Consider the following 20,276-nt stretch of genomic DNA (forward strand, 5'->3'; position numbering starts at 1 on the left):
CATAACATTTGAGATGTAAGAGGGCATTTATGTAGTGGGCTTGTGTCAGCCCACTCTTATTTGTTAGTAGGTCGATGGAGGAACATTTCTGTGTAGTACTCAGTGCATTTTATTGGCTTTAGACTTTTGCATGCACACACTCCATGAAAGGTAAAATAAAAATAATCGAGGCGTTATCATGTTTATAAGTAATCTTTACCAAGTAAAGCCTCACTTTAGCATGTATTAATGGTACACTGAGGTAACACTTTTTGAGAGTTTGGCAACTGTTCAGCAACCCATTTTTCAATGTCAAAATGAAAGAAATAGTTTTCACGTTTTGAATTGTTACCTTTTCTTTTTTGCCTTCTTGTCCTGTTGTTGTGGATTTTAAAGATTAGCACACCTCACACACACAAAAAAGAAAAGAAATAACTCTACCAATAATAACGAGGGTAACCTGAATAAATATAGTTCATAGTCTTTTTAGTTTGGAATAAAAAAAATATTAGCTCAGGCTCATATTAATACCATCACAGTTTAACAGAGAAGTTGTTTTTGTTATCATGGGCTCTTTAAAGCCCACCGAGCTTGAGCGAAAGTATTGGAGTATTTTCGAGGCTTTCTATTGGACAGTTAAAGACACGGCCTCGTTTGCAGACAAGTCTATGTATGTGATTGGTCGAGGTTGCGGTCACTCACTACTCCACTCTCTCCTGACCACCTCCCCGTCTCTCCACAGACTGTACGGCCCAAGCGAGGATTTTCACGAAAACATCAACCGCAGGCTGCGTACCAGTACCAGCGGGAACGGTACTACGACGAACGGAACCCGACGCTATGTATCCAACGGCATGACAGCCGAGTCGATGGCGTTTTTAAAGTTGGATAACGGTGTTTGGTCTTAAAAAGAGACGTCAGAAGCGTAAAACAGATTTTACGGCAATGAATACGGTATCACTTGTTAGATAGAAAGACAGAGAGAGAGAGCGAGCGAGCGAGCGAGGGGCCAAAGTGGACTCCCTCCCTCGGTTGAGTCGTTCCGCCCGATGGAGGCTGACGGGACCTTTGCAGTGAGCTCGAGGCCCGGAATGTTACCTGTAAAACGTCGACACCTCGTCGGAGGACGTAGTTAAGGAAAATACCGCGCACACCTGTCTGCGCTTTCGAAGAATCGACAACTTCTTAGTAAGCTTGCATACACAAACAAAAGTTATCGGGGCAACGTTAGCTGCGGGTTGCGTCCCCTCGCACAAGATGACTATCATAGATATCACTTAACGAGGGTTCTTCGCCGCCTCAGGTAACGTAGCACAGGTGAACAGCGCACTAAGGCTGTTTCATGGACTTCACGCGACTTTCTTCTGATGGCTTTGTTTTAAAAAGTTGACTCCAACTCATTTGGCTGCGAGAATTGAGCAGTTTTTATTTTTCAAAACAAGAACTTCCTGGAATTTTTTTTTCTTCTCATCAAGTGTCACCTTTTCCGTCAACCATGTCATTCAAAGACAATCCTTGTCGGAAATTTCAAGCCAACATTTTCAACAAAAGCAAATGCCAGAACTGCTTCAAGCCCAGAGAATCACATTTGCTTAACGACGAAGACTTAAACCAGGTGAACTATGTTATTGTTTTTAAACCGTGGGTACTTGATATTTCTATGCGACCTATAGCTATTAGTGATGCAGTGACAGGCTGTTTTTAGCTCTCTGTTTGATGTGCACATTTCAAACGGTTTGCCATGATTGTGCCAATAAATCGTGAAGTGCAAAGGTTAGGTTAATTGGACATAATTAGTTCCCAGCCCAAGGGCGCACATTGACCCCAATTCCTGCAGACATAGGCCTCCATCCAGCTCCATGCCTTCCAGCACAGTAGCCTACTATCAGCTGTTTTTGTTGAGTCATTTGGGTTACCGTTATTTCTTTGAAACCTTTTTTTTTTTTTTTTTTTTTTTTTTTTTCAAGTTGCATTTTGCCTTAATCATATTCTTTGCCACACTGTTGGCAAGTTCACTCCTAAAAGAATTAGAGACTAGGTGTTGATTACCATATAATCATAAATGAAGATATCCCAATGCTTCCTACTGGACTGCATTGTTGTATTGGCAGGTTGTGAATGTTGTCATCAGGGCTCACTGAACTCTGTTGGCCTATATCGTGATCATTTTGTTTGGTAAGCTGTTTACCAGGACAGGTTAAGAGCACCCAGTGTCCAGGCTGTTTGTGACACCTCTGTGACTGATAACTTCTACAGTTGATAATGTCTTCATCATGGCTGGGTGAGGACTGAAATCGGGCTAACATTGTACACATTTCTCTGTCATTTCCTCCATCATGACCAATGGCTTCTCTGTTGTAATGGAAACAGTCCTGAGGTTTATTTGTCCTTCTCAGTGGAATTTCTGACCCACTGGCTGTCAACCTTGTCCTGTGATGACTTCACCCAGTGAAAGGTTATCATCAGTGGTCAGAGGCTGAAGACCCGGGGCAGGCCGGCCATGTTGTCATTGTTTGAGTCCTGCTACAAAAAGATACTGAATGCCTGTGGATCTCATCCTGTGCATCTTTTCATCCAGAATCTTTGCCATTCCTTTTGCAGCCCAACTAATTCACCACTCACGCTATTCGTACAATATTTCATAGTTATTTATGATGTGGGATAATAAGACGTTGGGGGAGTGGGGGTTCATTGCGAAATGAACACACGCTAACACGCTCAAATAGCTCAATTTAAACACTAAACCATTGAAGGGTAAAAATGACCTAGATTCATCTTGTCTATTTCTCTCTTGGGACTACTTGCCATTCAGGCTGCTGTCAGGTCATGTGAGGAGAGATGGGACATTTTTCTAAACTGTGCTGCTGAGTCTAAGGCAAGGAGGAAGTTTCTGCCGCAGTATTAGTGGGATTCCCACTCAACACTTACTATTCTTTCCCGCAGTTCAGTTATCAAATAACTGTCTTATCTATTAGGTGCTATTCCTATGTGTCACCTCTAGGGTTGGGCGGTAATACGGTATACCGTGGGGTCTTAAAAATAGCAACGGTATCTGTTTCAATACTGTCATTAAAAAAAAATGCAATGCACTTCTATAGGAGACAAGGATTAAATATTAAATATAATTTATGTAATTATCTGTGGTTGTCATCACGTGATGGTGTGGAGGAGAAAGTAGTTTTTTTGTAAGTTATGTTTTTCATTGTTTCAGTATTAGTGTTTGGTATTCAGTTTCTGAACGGTGACGCCGTCTGAACCTTATGTCATAATTTTTAATTAGTCACGGTAATACCGTATACCGCGGTAAAATAGGGAGGAGGTTTGACGGTATCAAAATTTGGATACCGCCTAACCCTAGTCACATCTCTGTTTGTCTTTCAAAATGTGTTTGTTGTTTCTCTTGCAACTCTGCACAAAATCTTTGACTCCAGTGTCCAAGATTACAGTTAGGACTTCTGATTCAGAAAATTCCTTTTATGTCATGTTGTTTACAAAGTCACTGAGCTGAGAAATGTGCTCTACCTCCTATAATCAAAGCGAACAAGGATTTTATGGTGGATTATACTCTGCTTTACATGGGATGAAGTTATGACTGTAATCAAAACCCCTGATAAAGGGGACATAGAGGTGCCAGATGTCTGTAAATGTCAGAGCTTTTCGACTTGATTTGTAGCCTGTTGTTCCACAGACTTGGGACTGCAGTTAGCTTACGTAATGTACCTAATTTGCTAAGCTCTTTAGGTGTAGGTAAGAGTTGAGTGTAGACATTTTACTCAAATTTGTGCTTGTGTACACACAAACCCGCAGTGGTTATGCAGGGCTTTTTTGGCTTAGTAAACAAATGCTGACTACTAGTAGTTCAAGTATGTACCCATCTGAACGATTTAAGAAAGATGGCCAGGCCAACTTGGATTTCTCTGTGCAAGTTTGAATTGCAAATCTGTAGCCACAAAAGCTCTCAGACTCTGTACTGCTTCTCTCTCCTGTTACTCATCCACTGTTTTTCTTGCTAACTTCTGCCTCTCGCTGCCTCCTCCACCCACCAGTCCACCCACTTAGAGGATCAGAGGGAAAATCATGTGTGTTAGCCTTTCCTTTTTTTTTTCTCCCACGGCAGCATGGTTCTCTGGAATACAGCCAGCTGGTGAAAGTAGCCTGCAGTCAACTCAAGCTAGTGACAAATACACACTTCCCCGGTGTCGAACTAAAATATTTGTGTGTCCGTGTAATCCTGTCTGATATTGGGAGACAATTTGAAGTCTAAACTAGGGACTAGCCTCCAGTTATATCTACAGTGAATTCAAATGTGCACAATTGAACTGTTAATCAATATGTTAATGTGCTTGTTTTAGTGTTTGCTTTCAAGACTGTAATTGTGTTTTCCCCTTACCAGGCAAAACCCATTTATGGTGGATGGTTGCTGCTGGCACCAGAGGGAACAAATTTCGACAATCCATTACATAGATCTCGGGTAAGTGGTTCCTTTTGTTGGACTTGAAACTGATTTTGTTTGGCTCCTTTTTGACTTCCTTTTAATAAACATTTGGTGGAGCTTCATGAAAACAAAGGGCTATTCTTTAAAGGGAACAACTTTCATTGACCCATTGTAGCTTCTGCTCATGAGAATGAGATGTGTAAAGTGTATTAAATCTGGGCAGCTCCAAGGGCCAGGTTAGTTGAAAAAGGCAATTGGCTTGCCTAGCCCTTCCTTTTAATTTTGTTATCCATTCTGCCACTCATTTTGACATCTGACAAACAGGACATCTGGCTATTGTGGCTCCTGTAGCCATTTCATGGATTCAACAGCTTCCTGTGGGAGGCTTGGCCCTCTATCAGAAAATGCTTCATTCGCTGGCAATAATGAGCCTAATATTGACTTTATTTCACAAATCCTGCTCCCCTAGCATCATGCAATGGGAGACTTGCTCTGTTGTGCCGCTTCCTTTATCAGCTCCCAGATTATACTGTGGTGATGGTGCATCCCAAAGAGGAGTAGAGAGAATGTGGGGGAGGAGAAGGAAAAGTCCCAGTTCTCACAGCCACACTGATGGCTTCCATATGGGTTTTGGGAAAAGCACCTCTGAATCCTTCAACCCAACTACTGTCAACAGGCTGCTGCTGCTTTGACATAATCACTGATGTGTTCTGCCTATTATTACGATCTGTTTTTTCCCGCCGGTCTATAATTGGTTGCCTGTAGTGCTGGGGTAAGCAGGTTGGTCAGGTTTTTGACTGACCAACAAACAAATAACAGAGAAAATGTTGGATGAGTCATGTTTTAGGACCACTTTAGTCTGACAGGTTGCAGGTCTGTGGCTGTATTTTGTCTATCGACAACACTATAAGCCACATTTTTATCACTTTTTAATGGATATAACTGAAGTGTCCTTTTAACCTCACCTGTGAAACTTATCAGCACCCCTTTTGAGACCACTGTATGTTAGGTTACAAAGCACCTCTCAATATTTCATGGATTGGCCCCCGTTTGAATCGGATCCCAGGATATTTAACACTGAGACAAAACGGTGCATTAAGATAAGAGGAGGGCATCTCATCAAGCCAGTGAGCAAGGAGATCAATGGGAACTGTCACCATATCATTTGCACAAATATCAACAGAATTACCATTCCAACCAAGAGATCAAATGACTCCCTTGTTTGTGTTGACCTTGTAGTTAAAAAAAAAAAACATGGGCTGGGATCCATTAACATTGTGCACTTAATGTGTTTTGGAAAAAACAAAACATGATAGATAGATGTCAGATACCAGGTCATGGTTGTGTGCATTTAACATGTAAGACAGATCTGGATAGGGTTAATGTTATTAGATGTAATGTGTAATTGTAATGTGTACTGCCGTGTAGAGCTGTCAGTCTTCCTCTATAATAACATTCAAATTTCCTTAATTTATTTAAATATTGGAATAATAATAATAATAATAATCATCTATTGGGATAGTTATGACATCTATGATGTGACCATGTCAGTAATTCAAGAATTATTCTATTTTTTTCAACAGAAATGGCAGAGGAGGTTCTTCATCCTTTACGAGCACGGCTTACTTCGCTATGCTCTGGACGAAATGGTGAGTGAAAGCCTTCCTCCCGTCCGCTGCGGAGTTTTGTTTGCTTTGACACCAGCGCTTTCTCTCATACAGCAGAGTATTTTGTGAATGTGTTGAACACTAAGCTAACTAGCGTAGCGGTGTCAAAAGGAATGAAGTGACACCACATGGTGTTGATATTAAAAGTCATGTGCCGAGCTGTGTGTGTTTGTTTAAGTGGCTAACGCACTTATTGTGCAAGAGCCCCATGGCAACTTCCTGTTCTGAAAGAAAAACTGGAAAAACCACACAGTGCTAAGGAGAGGATACTGTCAGTTTTTAGATTAGAAAGATTAGTAATCTTTATTGGGGCCAGAAGTCTAATATCTATCAATAATTACAAAATGAATATGTAGACTGACTGATATTTGTCATGGTCACTTGTTTGAATACTCTATAGTTTGTGGGTTCTATTTACACTGCAGCATGTGGGCACGCTGAATATTGATTGACCCAGAGCAGCGCTCGCCAGTTTTTTTTTTTTCTATGTGGATGTGCTTTTAAATGAGGTGAAAGCAGCAGTAGTTGAAACAGCACTTGCTTTGTTGCTATTGACCCTTTCATACTGTATGTGGCATTGTCTGGCAGAGGAGAGCGAGGCTGAGAGGGTTTATGTAATACAAACAGCAGGAGCTAGGATGCTGTGTAGATTTGTTTGTGCCCTTCAGGGTCATTTCATTCCCACTATAGAAATCCGCTAACAGTTTAATGGCTACTATTTGCATAGTGCATCCAATGTGCAGTTAAACCGAGTATTTTATTTGACCAAACATGGCCTTAATGTCTTCTTTGAACTGGAGCCGATAAATTAGGTTTGTGAGGCACTGGTGGAGAATGATGACACCAGAAAAAGGATGGATGATGTGTTTACTGGAAGAGTCAAAGGAAAGCGGCGGATGTCTTCCTTCCATTCATCGTTCTCTCTGGATGTCACTCTTCATCTTTTCATGTGCACTCTGAATGCAGGATCTAAAGGAGAGGGGGGCTGGTGGCAAGGGTCTGAAGCTGGAAATATCAAGTGACACTAAATATAGAACCTCACTTATCACAAACACATTAGAATAATTGTTTTGTGTTGAATGAACAGCTGCACTCACTTGGCTAATTTTCTGTGGACAGAGGTAAAATGAATATTTGGACTGTTTGATGTTGAACATCAGGTAGGGTTGGAATCTGTGAGTGGGGTTGTAGGATTTCATAAACCTTTTACTTTTAATAGACAGTATAGATAACGACATAAAATACATTTAGTGCCAAAACATTGTGTGAAGCTGCGATAAATATTAATAACACAGGAGCAGTTGTGAGTGTGTGTGAAGAATTTTCTTTTATACCAGTGATCAATCCAAGTGGTTGGTTTTGTAGCTTGTATTGTTTTGCAGTGATCTTAGCTTTGCCGTTATTGCAACATTTCATTTGTGCAGTGATACTGAAACTTAATTCCACCATTGATGCACAGTAGGCGGTTTGCCCACACTCGATGATGGGTGTGGTTTTGAAATTTGATACACAGCTATGTAGTATGCAGTAGGGGTGGTACAGTTCATGAAAAAACATCCGAACCGCTCGGTCCGCTTGTCTCGGTTTGGAGCGTGTGTGTGCCACACGGTTCGACGCATGCAAAATGTAGCCTCGTGCCCGTATGTGACCTCGGACAGCTGTGTTTCTCTTTCGCGCAAAAGAAGAGATGTGGACAAGTTACCAACAAAACGTACAGCAAAAGACCGTGCAAAACATTTCAGACCGTCCTGCCAACCAGGTATACTTTTTAACATCAATGTACTGTAACGTTTTTTCACTCTAAAGTCACCGAAGCGGCTGCAGTTTAGATCCTGTCGGGTCTCTGCAGTGGGCGGGGCTGCTCAGTTCTCCCCGCGACTGACGCGCGTGCACACACACAAACGCACATGGTGGATGCAGGAAAAAACGGAGATGAGACATACAGGAGGACCTGACAGCTACGCTCGTTATTGTAAATGCAATGATAAGTCCAATAAGTACTTTATCAAACCGTATGACTGTGTGTCCCAGCCCAGGCCAGGATAGGACATCAACTAACAATGTAAACTGTTTTTATGTTTAACGTATTCTGACTTATTCAAAAGATGGAGCTTTAATAGTTCCTCTCTTTTTCTTTTAAAGGATACATTTTTGTAAGAGCTTCACTGAAGTTAGCAGTTTGATAAATGCAAGTTATTTCAATTGATATTCTGTAATATTTCAATCTTCTTGTGCTAAAAAGGCACATAAGTTCCTGTAGATGGTGATACACATTCTCCTTTTTTTGCCTAATTAATGAAAAGCATGCTGAAATCATCAATGTCTTCCCTCTTGCTGTATCAAAATCTCACCTAGCTTTCCTCAGAGATGGTCCCAATAATGTGCTTAAAGTCAAGTCAAATTCAGTTTGTGCATGATTACATGATATAACTATATAATTATTTAATACTGTATCCTACATTGTGGATAATTAAGCTATATATAATATGCTGAAGTATATTTCTGAAGTGTTAAAGATTAAAAGAAAAAATAACAAGAACCGTACAGAACCGAAAACCGTGACCCTAAAACCCGTGATACGAACCTAACAGTGGGTTTTGTGAACCGTTCCACCCCTAGTATGCAGTAGTATGCTTTTAACATAGGGTTAAAATGTTTAGTGAAAAATGCTTCAGATTGCTACGATCAACATTAAATACAAGAAAGAGGCCGACATAAAGATCAGTTTAAATGCTGTATTATAAATGACATCAGGTCAAATCTAAAGACTGCCAGCTTTCGCCGGTATAACGTTGCTCCTGACCACATCAGAGCCCCCATCTGAGAGAAATGGTTGGGGTTGTAGATGAGGAGGTGCCCCTCTGTTTTCCTCTCGGCCTAGTTTTATGGCTCTTGTGTCTTGGCTCTAACCAAACCCAGATGGACTGCGGTCCCAACCTGCAGGATGTGGCACGGCTCTGGAGGAAAGGAATGGGTTAGCAGAGGCATGGGAGAGATCAGTTTTTGAAGCCATCGATTTGGGGTTGCCCACCTATGGTGAACACCCAACACGATGCACCACCGCCATCATTTTATGCTAAGAGCAGCTGTGGCTTTGAAGAGTCGTTATGTACAAGAGACAAGTGGTAAAACGAAGACAATGTAGCTTCAGTAAGAGCTAGATAAAGAGAAAATGTGTTCTGATTGGAAGGATGGAGAGAGTGTGAATAGCTGAAAATGTTGGCCTGCATAGAACATGTGCTGCCATGCAAGGCTAATGTGTCAGTGCGGCTTCTCTGAAGAAGGGAGTTGAAATGTGTTGATTCCAAAATGGTAAACTGAATTTTAGCACTGTACATGTAATTAGCTGTAAACATGGAAATGAGAAAACTGTACTGCAAAAGTCCACTGTCAATTCACTCTCCATTATTTGCTAAATGTACAAGCTAGACTTTCCTAGAGCAACCCAACGTAGTTATTTCAGGGGAGCGTTGCCAGGGCAACATGTTTTTGTTCCTTTGTCCAGCAACCGTTGACCAAGGCATGTGTAACATGGGACAGAGTTATTCTCCGTTTTGTGGAGAGCTCTGGCTGTCTCTGTCCTGACTGTAGTGATACAGGACAGAACACTCTGGAAGCTAAGCACGAGTGTGTGGGCTGAGGTTGTCTCTAGGCTCAGTCATATAGTGAGCAAGCCTTGCTCCAGTAGCTGTAGAAAGGAAAAACCTCAGACACAGCGTCAAAACTAATGTGCAAGGCTGGACGGGACAGAGTTATATTTTGGGCTGAGCTGTGTGTTTGTGTGTGACTGAATTCACCTGGGACAGAGGGTGCTTGACTGCAGAAGCCGTGTCAGGAACAGGTGTTTGCAAGGTTTGACAAACCCCTCAGCTTTTAGTCGTCTTGAGTTAACACTGTTGAGAGAAAGTGGTCTTCTGATCCTTTAGAGTTTAGGTAATGAAAAATGAACCTCATGAACAGAGGCAGCCCCAACACAACTGTATGAAGGCTGTTCAAGTTGTTTAAGTGATGTGAGAAACACACATACACACACAAAATCCATTATCACCTCGAGGTGAGGGCAGGTATGTGGGTGTAAAGAACTTTCCAGCTCCACAAAGCCACTTTTATGACATAAGTGCAAGTTTAAATGATCAACACCCACGCTCTAATAACTGCTTTGCTATGCAGTCCTAAATACTGCACACAACACCTAGCTGCCGTTGACCTTAATTGTAACCTGTTCTTACTGACATACTTGCACACGTACACACCGCCGTCATATGATCTAGGCTTAAATATTTCAATCTATCTCCATCTCTGTTTTGGTATCTGAGCTCACACTGAATCACAGCCTCAGTCTTTGCACTAAAACTCTTATATTACTTTGCATTGTGTACATTTGCTCTGTTTATTTGGAGGCCATTTGAAAAGATGGTGCACACTGTTTTTTCTAATGCTTGTCAGTTACTGTATTTCAATCCTGATAAAACAAACTCAGAATACCTGCAAATAAAATGAGGCTACCTATTGAGTTGCACTGCACAAAAGGCCTATTCAGAGATGTTTTAATTGCATTTGCCTTTCGACTGTATTGACTGCAGTTGACTGTCTGTACCACAGCCATATCCCTTGTTATTCCAAGAAGAACATGATGTTTTTATGACGTTTCAGCTGTTGAAGTCATTCTCATTTCATCTTAGCTCAATTAATTTCCTGTGTTTACTGGAATTGGAATGGTAGACCCCTGCCCCATAGTGCAGCTCAAGAACTGAGCGTTTTGACAAACTTCCTTCCATTTCCCACACATTTGTGCATTCTTTTAATTTGAGAGATACACTATTCTGTCGCTTCTCTCCTGAATCTTCCAGACATGAGCATATACAACCTCAGCCTGTGTTTGCCCTTAGACTTGTAAGACCTTTTGACATGCTGAAACATGCTTAAACACACTCCATTCTCTCTTTGAAACATGAAATTCAGGGCTATTTTAACCAATTTTGAGAGGCTTTTGTCTTGTGTTGGTTTGGGAATGAGGAGAGGTTTCTAGGGAATGGGCAGGGCCTCTGAGCTGCGTTGTTGCCTTCAGGCACTCTATGCAGGGAATAAGTGGAGGCTGACCATCCCACCCCAAATTAGGGATACTTATAGGGGAGCTCCAGTCTTCCACTCACAGCAAGCCATGGGAAACAGAGTGTAGAGGGAAGTAAAGACTGAAGTGTTAAAGTAAAAGGTGGGGAGATGGATAATTTAGGATTAAAAGGCGGATTAAAGGAAGCAGCTGATTTAGGCTAGAAGGTGAAGAATAAGTGAGATATCGGTCACAGCTCGTGTTGATAAAACGGTGTAAGCCCTCTGTATTGGATCATTGTGGATTGTTTACTAAGTGTGGGTCCTGGGTGAGGCGTGTGTTGGTTTTGTAGAGATATGGTGCGTGAGAGTCTTCTTTAACCCCTGCCCTTCCTTCCCCATGGTTCCAGTAGGAACTGATCTGCTGGAATGTAAACAGCCATGGATTACAGTGGGGTCACTGTTCCCATTGCACAAAGCCAACAAAACCATGGGAACAGCCATTCATACAACTTGTAATCATCAGAGTCTACAGCACTGTAACTGCTATATGATAACCCTCACCAGCTTTCCCACCCACAAACGCAGTTGTTGTAAAACAAAATTCTTGTAAATGTTTCTGACAGACAAACGTAACCAGTTTTAATTGACTGTAATTCCATAACTTAATTATTTGCGAAATTATGCCAGCATGCATTGAAACTATATTAGATCACAAAATTGGAAGAGGTAGCAACACTGAACACATTGCATGTTGTGCCTTATCACTGACTACCTGGGTGGCAGTGTACACCCTCCACCAGTGTTTCCTCTGTGTTGCTGTGGCGGCCCACCACGGCAAAATTTCTGCCACCACGGTATCAGAAATAGGGCTGTACAAAAAATGTAGTCGCGGTTGCCTTTTTAAATGATCCTGCCGACATAATGCACCCCCCATTGCAATTTAACAACAAGTAGAACTATTCAGAGGTTATTGGGCCCATCCAGTTTAACTTGTGTTGATGTAGTTTATTGTCAAAACGTTCGCTTTCTTCCGAGTTGATTATTAAACTAACAGCTCCACCAAAAACGTCCCCGCGGTGGGTCCGTTCTAAGTGTAGACCTGTTGTAGATGTTAAGTGCCCTATAGTTCCTCAAAAAATACAGTTCAATCACAACTGAAAATATGCCTCATTGTGTGTGACTAGAGGTGAATAAATATATTTGTTTGTGTTGCAGCGAAGTGTCAGTTGTGTTTCATACATAAAACATTTGGCGGCGGCGGGGTGTGCGGGAGGAGGGATGGTTGTTCGGACAGACCTGCCCCCACTGCCTTCCACCCTCCAGGATTGATCTCATGAGAGATGATTGACCTAAAACGGCACACAAACAGACTTGACACAGCTTCTAGAAAAGACAGACCATAAGAAATTTGGTAGTCTGAAGGGATCGTACATCCCTAATTGGGCAGAGGTTCTTATCCACCAGCTCACATTGATCGCTAATCAAGGGCCTTGCTGTCCTCCAAGTGACCCAATATGCGTGTCCATTTTCCAACTGAGTGCTTTGCTTTCTGAAGAGACATGAGTTTACCATTGCCAGGAGAGTATTATTAAGCTGAATACAATGAAAGGTCTCATGTAAGGTGGGCTAGGTTGTATTTTCACTGGATAAATGACCAATCTGGCTCTCTGTTGGACTTTTGGTCTTACTTTCCAGTGTCTTCTTATCTGTGCTCTTTTAGTTTTTGCCCTGGTTTTAGTCACTACATCATTCCGGATGTGGCTAAGATCAAATCTTATCTCTACTTGTTCACTGTTTGAATACTTTTAACTTCAGTCATTAAGTACAGTAACCCTGTCTGGCTCAGGACCAAGTCTGCTCTCTAAACATTACGAGTTTGGCCTGGGTGTGAGCAACTATTCTAAATGGCACCGCTTTGGCCATGTTTTTATTTTCTTTATCTTTAAAAGTGTCAAAGCTGTTACTGTCATCAGTGTACTGACACACATGGAGAGCTGCCGAGAAACAAGATCCCAGCAGCAGATTTGAAACTAAACTTTATTGTGGTTTTGTTCTTGTTCTAATGTTCTAAACTCTTAAGGATCACATTTGAAAGACAGGGAGACATTTTCATGCTTTCCAACTGACTTCCCCCTTACCCACTCCTATTCTACATTTGTTTGTGTGTGTTCCATATAGGGCTGTAGCGATACACTAATCTCACGATTCGATACACGATATTCAGCTCACGATACGATATATATCACGATATTCAGCCAACGATACGATTCGATATAATTCGATACACTTACATCATTTTCTGAAAGATTTAAAGGGGACAGAGTGATTTTGGTGACATCTTGTGAGTGTTCCATTTACTTGGATTTAATTAATTGAACTGAAAACATCAATTACACAATATATGTCTCTGACTGGACAGAGTCTACAGCAGGGATCATCAACTACATTTTTTTCAGAATTTTTCTAAGCACTCTGGCGGCCGGACTTTCAAATAAAATAAAATGAATTTATACCTAATACGCCTATTCTTTTTCACTTTCTTACTGAATGAATGCTATTTTTTTTTTTTTTTAATGTATTAGTGTGAGCAAACTCCTAAAAAACATGGAAACTCCCTAATGATAACTGGCTCTTTAACTAGAAAAAGATCTCCGACTAGGAGGCAGTTCACTGAGGAGTGATGGTTAAAGTCTGTGATTATGGAAAAATTATTGTAGTATGCAGCATCCTGATTGGTGGAAAATGCTTGCAGAAAGAAAGGCTGTTGTCAGGTAAACATGTCACTGTCAAAGAGGCTGAAGCAAAAAGTTGAAATGGAAAAGCCAAAAGCCCAGCTTTAATGATGAATGGACTGATAAGCAGGCTATGCACTCGTCATGTATGCCTCATTTGCAATGAAACGATGTTGTTGCAAAATAATACAACCAGCATCATCATCACTGAACATAACGATCGCGTCATTCACGTGCATATTAAGTAGCTCCAGATTGTCCGCTCCAGCGGAGAGTTTGGTTTGTTCAGCCAGCAGTGAGGTTTACAAGAATTTGTCAACATTTCCAGATTCCCGGCAACCTAAGAAACCGTTAGACTACAAACCGACAGCTTTTGTTTTAGCTTGATTGTAAAAATTCGCTATTTGCAGAGTAGAGCTGTGTTTGCGTAAAACAGCGCGGTGGACTGAGCAGATTGAAATATCGCTTTCTACATGTTTATGCCGGTCTACACAGGTGAGTGCATTGATAAGTATTGACTTTCTACTCACGAAGGTTTAATTGTAGCCTATTTACAGAAAAGAGACGGTGTGAGTTCATCTGCCCCACCGGCCGTTGGTAACTCTGTATCGTTCCCAGTCAGGTGCTGCGTGTTTTAACCTTTAACACACACACATCTCGGCTCAGCGGTGTGTGTGTTTTAACGCACACACATCTCGGCTCAGCTGTGTGTGTGGAGCTCGGTCATCGCTGTAGAGAATCCCGGCATGTGAATAGAGATGTAAATACAGGGGGCTGGGTTTTTGCTCTAAATGCTTGAAATGATAAATAACAGAACACATTTTTTCCTCTTTACATTTAGTGAATTCATGATTATTCTGCGGGCCAGACTAAAAGCTTTGGCAAGGGCCGCCAGTTGACGTTGGCTGCTCTACAGCGACACTAGCGGCTGGCTGACCAAATCGCTCTTCCTGCAACGTGAATGGGGGTAAACACGGGGGATTTGAATGGGACTTATGTATCGATACTCGCGGCATAAAAATCGATACTTTCTTGGGGAATAAAATATTGATTTATATCGCAGAATTGCTCAGCCTTAGTTCCATAGCCAAAAAGGCCTAATGAGTCTAAAAATAATGGCTTCAAATTACATTCAATAAAACAGCATTGTTACACACACACACACACACACACACACACACACACACACACACACACACACACACACACACACACACACACACACACACACACACACACACACACACAACACAGAGAGAGAGAAAAAGCTGCCCCTTTGATTGGATGAGCAGAAAGTGCTCCTATTGAAAATGAGATTGAATTCCTTGACATGTATTGACCTGGAAATGCATAGACAAATTGGTGCAGACCACATCAATAAGTAAGTTTTTGTGTTCTCTTAACGTATCAAACATGAAAACAACTGCTTATAAGGTTCTACTTTAAACTTTGAGCTTAATGTAGGTTGTAAGAAAGTAGAGACAGTCCTTGTGTTCAACCCTGTGGTCTATTATTATATTGGTGTTCACTGTCGCGTGACCTGTGGACAGAATCATATAACACAGGGCACTAGGTCTATCAGCACCAGAGTAAAATATTACTATATTGCTCATAGCAAATGGTTTCTCATAAGGTATCAGTTTTCTATTCATGCGGGATTCCAGTTGATGATGAACTTGTACTCTCTTTTAACTTTTTCATGGTGAATATGATTGCCTTGTTGGGTTGAGCCAAAGTGTTGATGGTGGTCCACTGTTGCGCCATGGTGAGAAGGCTCTTTTTTTTTTTTTTTATTAAAGGATGTCTTTTTTACCATCCTTCTGTTCATTGTACCCTCCTTCATGTTCTTTTTAATTATTTCCAGCTATTCATTATCCAGAGAGAGGCTGGCTCCAGGAGGCTTTGGCTAAACCAGTGTCCATTCTCACTTGCGTGGACCCCACTTTTACTTTCCCATTACTCAGTCCAATTCACTTTCCCTTTCTTTTACCTCCTCATTTTCTGCCACTCTCTCGCATCTCCTCTGTCTTTCATTCCAGTTCTCTCTGGCCAATAAATCATTTGTGTTGGGAGAGAGCAGCCAGCAGTATTGTGTAACTTCTCTCCCCCAAACCCTCCCCTTGTCTATAAAGCCAAACATGGCCTGACTGACTGCTCGCTCAGTTTGTTCTAAACACTAGTTTGAACACTCACAAAAGGTTTCATTTAAAGCATCAGGGTGAGAGGTTAGCCAGCTCTAATAAAACAGTGGGGTAGATGGGTAGGTGTCTGCATGTGCGATAGTGGGGGGGGTAGGGACACTGAGACTAAAATGAATATACTACTATTTTGAATTACCCACAGATGCGCACTGCAGCCCACTAGTCATATTTGTGATTTAAATTAACATTCGGTTACACAATTTCTGCTCATTGGCTCATCTGTGTGTTGTTAAATGGTTGTGAGGACGGATGATGATTTGAGACTGAATGTCTAATAGGCTGTTGCCTTATGATGGCCTGCAGTAGCCAAGCTGCAGTTGAATGTCTTTCCGAGTTGTAACAGGTGCAGGTGTATTGGATGACCTTTAACCTTTCACCTCAGCTTGGTGACCTGCCAATCCAACCAACTGTTAAGGTCAGAGCTTTGCAGTCAAGATATATTTGTTAGATAGAAAGTGCAGCCTTTGAGTTGGGTCTGTTAATGTTTTGTGTGAACAATAGCAAGGGTAAAACATACATGTCATGGTAGACATGTCTAGATAAAAAATATTTGATATACAGGTGAGAATATTTCCCAGTCGAAGCTCTTTCTACCATTTATCTGCCCTATTTGATCTGTATTAAGTCCTTTTATTGTAAATTCCACATAACCTCCAATGTAAGTATCTTGGCTTGCTGCTAATTGTTGTTGGGTGAGCCACTTGCTTGCTCTTTAATAACAACCCACTCCAGCTTCCTCAGGACCTGGCTCAAAATTCCCGTTTCAAGCAGCCATGGACTGGCCTACCTCCAGCCTCAGCACCTAATCAGCTTAGTGATCTCTCCTCTGGGCTTTCTCTCGGCTTTAAAGAGAAAGAAACAAAAAATGCCGCCTTCTATATAAATATACTGCTTTTGCGATTATTAACTACTAATTTAAAAAACAAAATAAAAGAAGCGAAAAACTGATTTGTAATAAAATAAAAAATAAAAAGCACTCTAACAATACTCTAACAATACTGCCATGAACCAATGCTTGGTCATATTCTTAGCGTTGCTAAATTATAGTTTGATAATATATTGTCTGGTTTAACCGTAAGTGTGTCAATTACATACAGTATATTTTTTGTTAAGACGCGATGCATTCAATACAAAGTTCAAAGTGTTTATTTTTGCCATTTGCTGAAGTACAACATACAGGTGCATTGGAATACTTGTGCGGATCACTCAGTAAAAAAACACTGAAACACTGTGTGTGTGTGTACGAGCGCGTGTGTGTGTGTACGAGCGCGTGTGTGTGTGTGTGTACGAGCGCGTGTGTGCTTACGAGCGCGTGTGTGTGTACGAGCGCGTGTGTGTGTACGAGCGCGTATGCGTGTGCACGAGCGCGTGTGCGTGTGCACGAGCGCGTGTGCGCGCGCACGAGCGCGTGTGTGCGCACGTGTTGTCTCAATGTGTCAGTATGAGGTGGGACAGGGTACTTCAAACCAGATAGAATGTCCTTAGCCAGCAGTCTAATGGCTGCTGGGTAGAAACTGTTTTGAAAGCGCTTTCTATTTGCTCTTATGCTCTCTGGCTCTTATGCTCTCTGGTCGATGGTGTCTCAGCACTCGACCAGAGCTTCTCCACCTAAACAGAGAGTGACTGGGGTGATGTGGATCCTGGAGAATGGATTTGATTTAGTTCCTGCAGCGATCGGTGTACAGGGTGTCTATGGAGGGGAGCTGTGTCCCTATAATCCTCATTGCTGTTTTTAATAATCCTCTGGAGGGCCTTCTTCTCCTTCACTACGTTTATTTACGTACGTTTATTTTGTGAAACGATTAGACGCTTTTGTAGAAAACCATTTATCCTCAGGAAAGTTAGGAATCGTAGGATGTATTTTTGGGGGTTTTGGTAGAGAAACTCGAGGACTGTACAGAGTACATTTTGAATTTTGAGTGGTAACCAGTCTTAGAACACATAAACCCATCTGGAAATTAATTCTATCACTTGGTTAATCTTCTCTTAGCGTCTAAAGTTATCTGCTGTGCTGTCACCAGGGTTTTGGGCAGGTTAACTGCTAACCACCAAACCTGGGCCTGTAGGAAGCTTCAGCACTGTGGAAAAACAGCTAGTTCGAAAACTGAGGTATTAGCTGAATTCCCAAAGGAACATTTTCCATCCCTCCCCCATTTTCCCTTCCCTTCTGCCTGATGGGCTAATTTGCGTTGACTTAGCAAGGCTTTGGCAGATTTGCAGTCATTATCAGGGAGGTAGTTGAAGTAGTTGACTGCAGGTCTTATGTAATTTCTTCACATAGCGTAGACTGAGTTGCAGAAACTAGCTTCTTGTTAATTGTGTTAAAGGAGTGAAATATATTCCTGTGCCTCTTGTATTTTGATAAGAATAGTTTTTCTTTGGGACCCTGCGACTTTACTATAGCAACAGCATATAATGGGTGCCTAGTCACCTTGGCATACTTTCCAAAGTGCTGTGTCAGAGCACCGTATGGGACGCTGCAGTAATCCAGACACTGCTGTTATGGAGCACACTGTGATCTAGGAACAGCTGCTGCAACTCTAGGATTTACTGCTCTATAAGTCAGTGAGTGTTTGGCACTCTATTGGACTTAAAGAACAGCACTGGTTAATAGTGGTGTTGTAAATAAAAACCAGTCCAATGTGCAGGTTTTTCCAGTTGTAATCATTATTGGCCTTTGTCGAGTAACAGTTGCAATCAGCTAATATTGGTGCGTGCTGTTAGGTGTTTGTTTTTGTTTTTTTTAAGATTACTTTTTGGGGCTTTTCCCTTTTTATTATAGTGACCGTGGATAGACATGAAAGGGGGAGAGAGATGGGGGATGACATGCAGCAAAGGGCCACAGGTCTGATTCGAACACGGGCCGCTGCAGGACTCAGGCAACATGGGGCGAACGCTCTTACTGGGTGAGCTAGAGGCCGCCCCGCTGTTAGGCGTTTTATTTAGGACCTATTTCTGTTATCAGTGTGACATGCATTTGTGCGTTCCGTGCTAAGGCAAGAGATTTAGATAAGCCTCCCTTTCCTGCCTCCGTGGTCCACTACACTGACTGTGATGTGTGACAAAACTAAAATGTTTCACAAAACCTAATTTAAAGATAGAAAATAGCAAGAAACATGAGACTGAACTGTTGTGACTCAAGACAGCTTATGTAGCCATCTATTGTGTACGGTACTTTTTGACTAAAAGTAACCTTTTTGTATAAATTGAAATAACTCATTGATGATTTAAAAGTTTAACATATCCTGCAAAAACAAAAATGTCAATTTATCAAAGTAATTTAATATATACCGCTCAGCCGTAGTTAGCACTGATAGTGGAGGGTAAACTGGATAAGTGGCACGAGCTGACCTAACGTATCATTCTTCACAGATGAGGAGTGAAGAAAACAATTGTAAGACAAATTTTGAAGTGAGGACAGTTAATATTACTAGGCATACATGTAAGTGTGCAGAGAGTTGGATAGGAAAATGTTATCCGTCTGGAAAACCACACGCACCCACAATAATTCTACTTAGTCTGAGTCTAAACAGCCAACGCAACATGACACAACTCGATCATAGCACCTGTTTCTCCAGCCAGCCCATCTACTCTTTCACCACTGAGACATAACTGATTTCTCACCCTCTGTGTGTTTTGCAATTATTAATTTGTTATATACATTACATACACGTGATCGATAACTCTTCAATTACAAGGTTGTAGTAGTAGAATAAGAAAATAATGTACCATAGTTTTATTGGGTACCCACACATGCATTTAATTATTCTGGGCTATCCTAGCCTCTATCTGAAAAGAATCCTGCTGTACTAGCAGAGAAAATAGTCTTCATCCTCCAACTCTCCCTCGTCTTCCTCCTCCTCTGCATTTGTCGACTGCTGGCCTCCTAACACAGCATCAAACCACCCACATCCTCTCACCATTCTCCATAAGAGGAGCAGCACTGCTACCTCCCACAGTCCTCTCTGAAATACCTGGTACAAATATGTGTGAAATGCGTGGTGTTTGAATTGCTTTCTCCGAATATTGGGTCGATACAATGCTCTCGCAGTTAGCCTTTACTGCGGTGCTGTTGCTGTGTAACCAGGCATTCATCTACACGTCTTGAATACATACCAGTGGAGTGAGGTGTATCTGAGAATGCCTGGAGGACTGTACTTGGCCCTGCAACTGAGATGTCCCATATCCCACTTATGGTTTAGTCAGATTT

The 20,276-nt window shown here is 41.7% G+C and overlaps 1 protein-coding gene across 5 annotated transcripts in view; it reads left to right on the forward strand.

The window, feature by feature from the left end:
- The first annotated feature begins 701 nt into the window (after positions 1-701).
- The window catches only part of LOC114547633 (myosin phosphatase Rho interacting protein), a 50,418-nt gene continuing 30,843 nt past the window's right edge, over positions 702-20,276 (forward strand). For all 5 annotated transcript variants that reach the window (XM_028566900.1, XM_028566902.1, XM_028566899.1 and 2 more), the window contains exons 1-3: positions 702-1,594; positions 4,373-4,450; positions 5,998-6,063. In XM_028566900.1, the coding sequence (XP_028422701.1) occupies positions 1,475-1,594; positions 4,373-4,450; positions 5,998-6,063 (264 nt within the window). In that variant the 5' untranslated portion in view covers positions 702-1,474. The remainder of the gene's footprint in view (positions 1,595-4,372; positions 4,451-5,997; positions 6,064-20,276) is intronic.

This window comes from Perca flavescens, chromosome 21 (genome assembly GCF_004354835.1).
Source record: "Perca flavescens isolate YP-PL-M2 chromosome 21, PFLA_1.0, whole genome shotgun sequence".
NCBI lineage: Eukaryota > Metazoa > Chordata > Actinopteri > Perciformes > Percidae > Perca > Perca flavescens.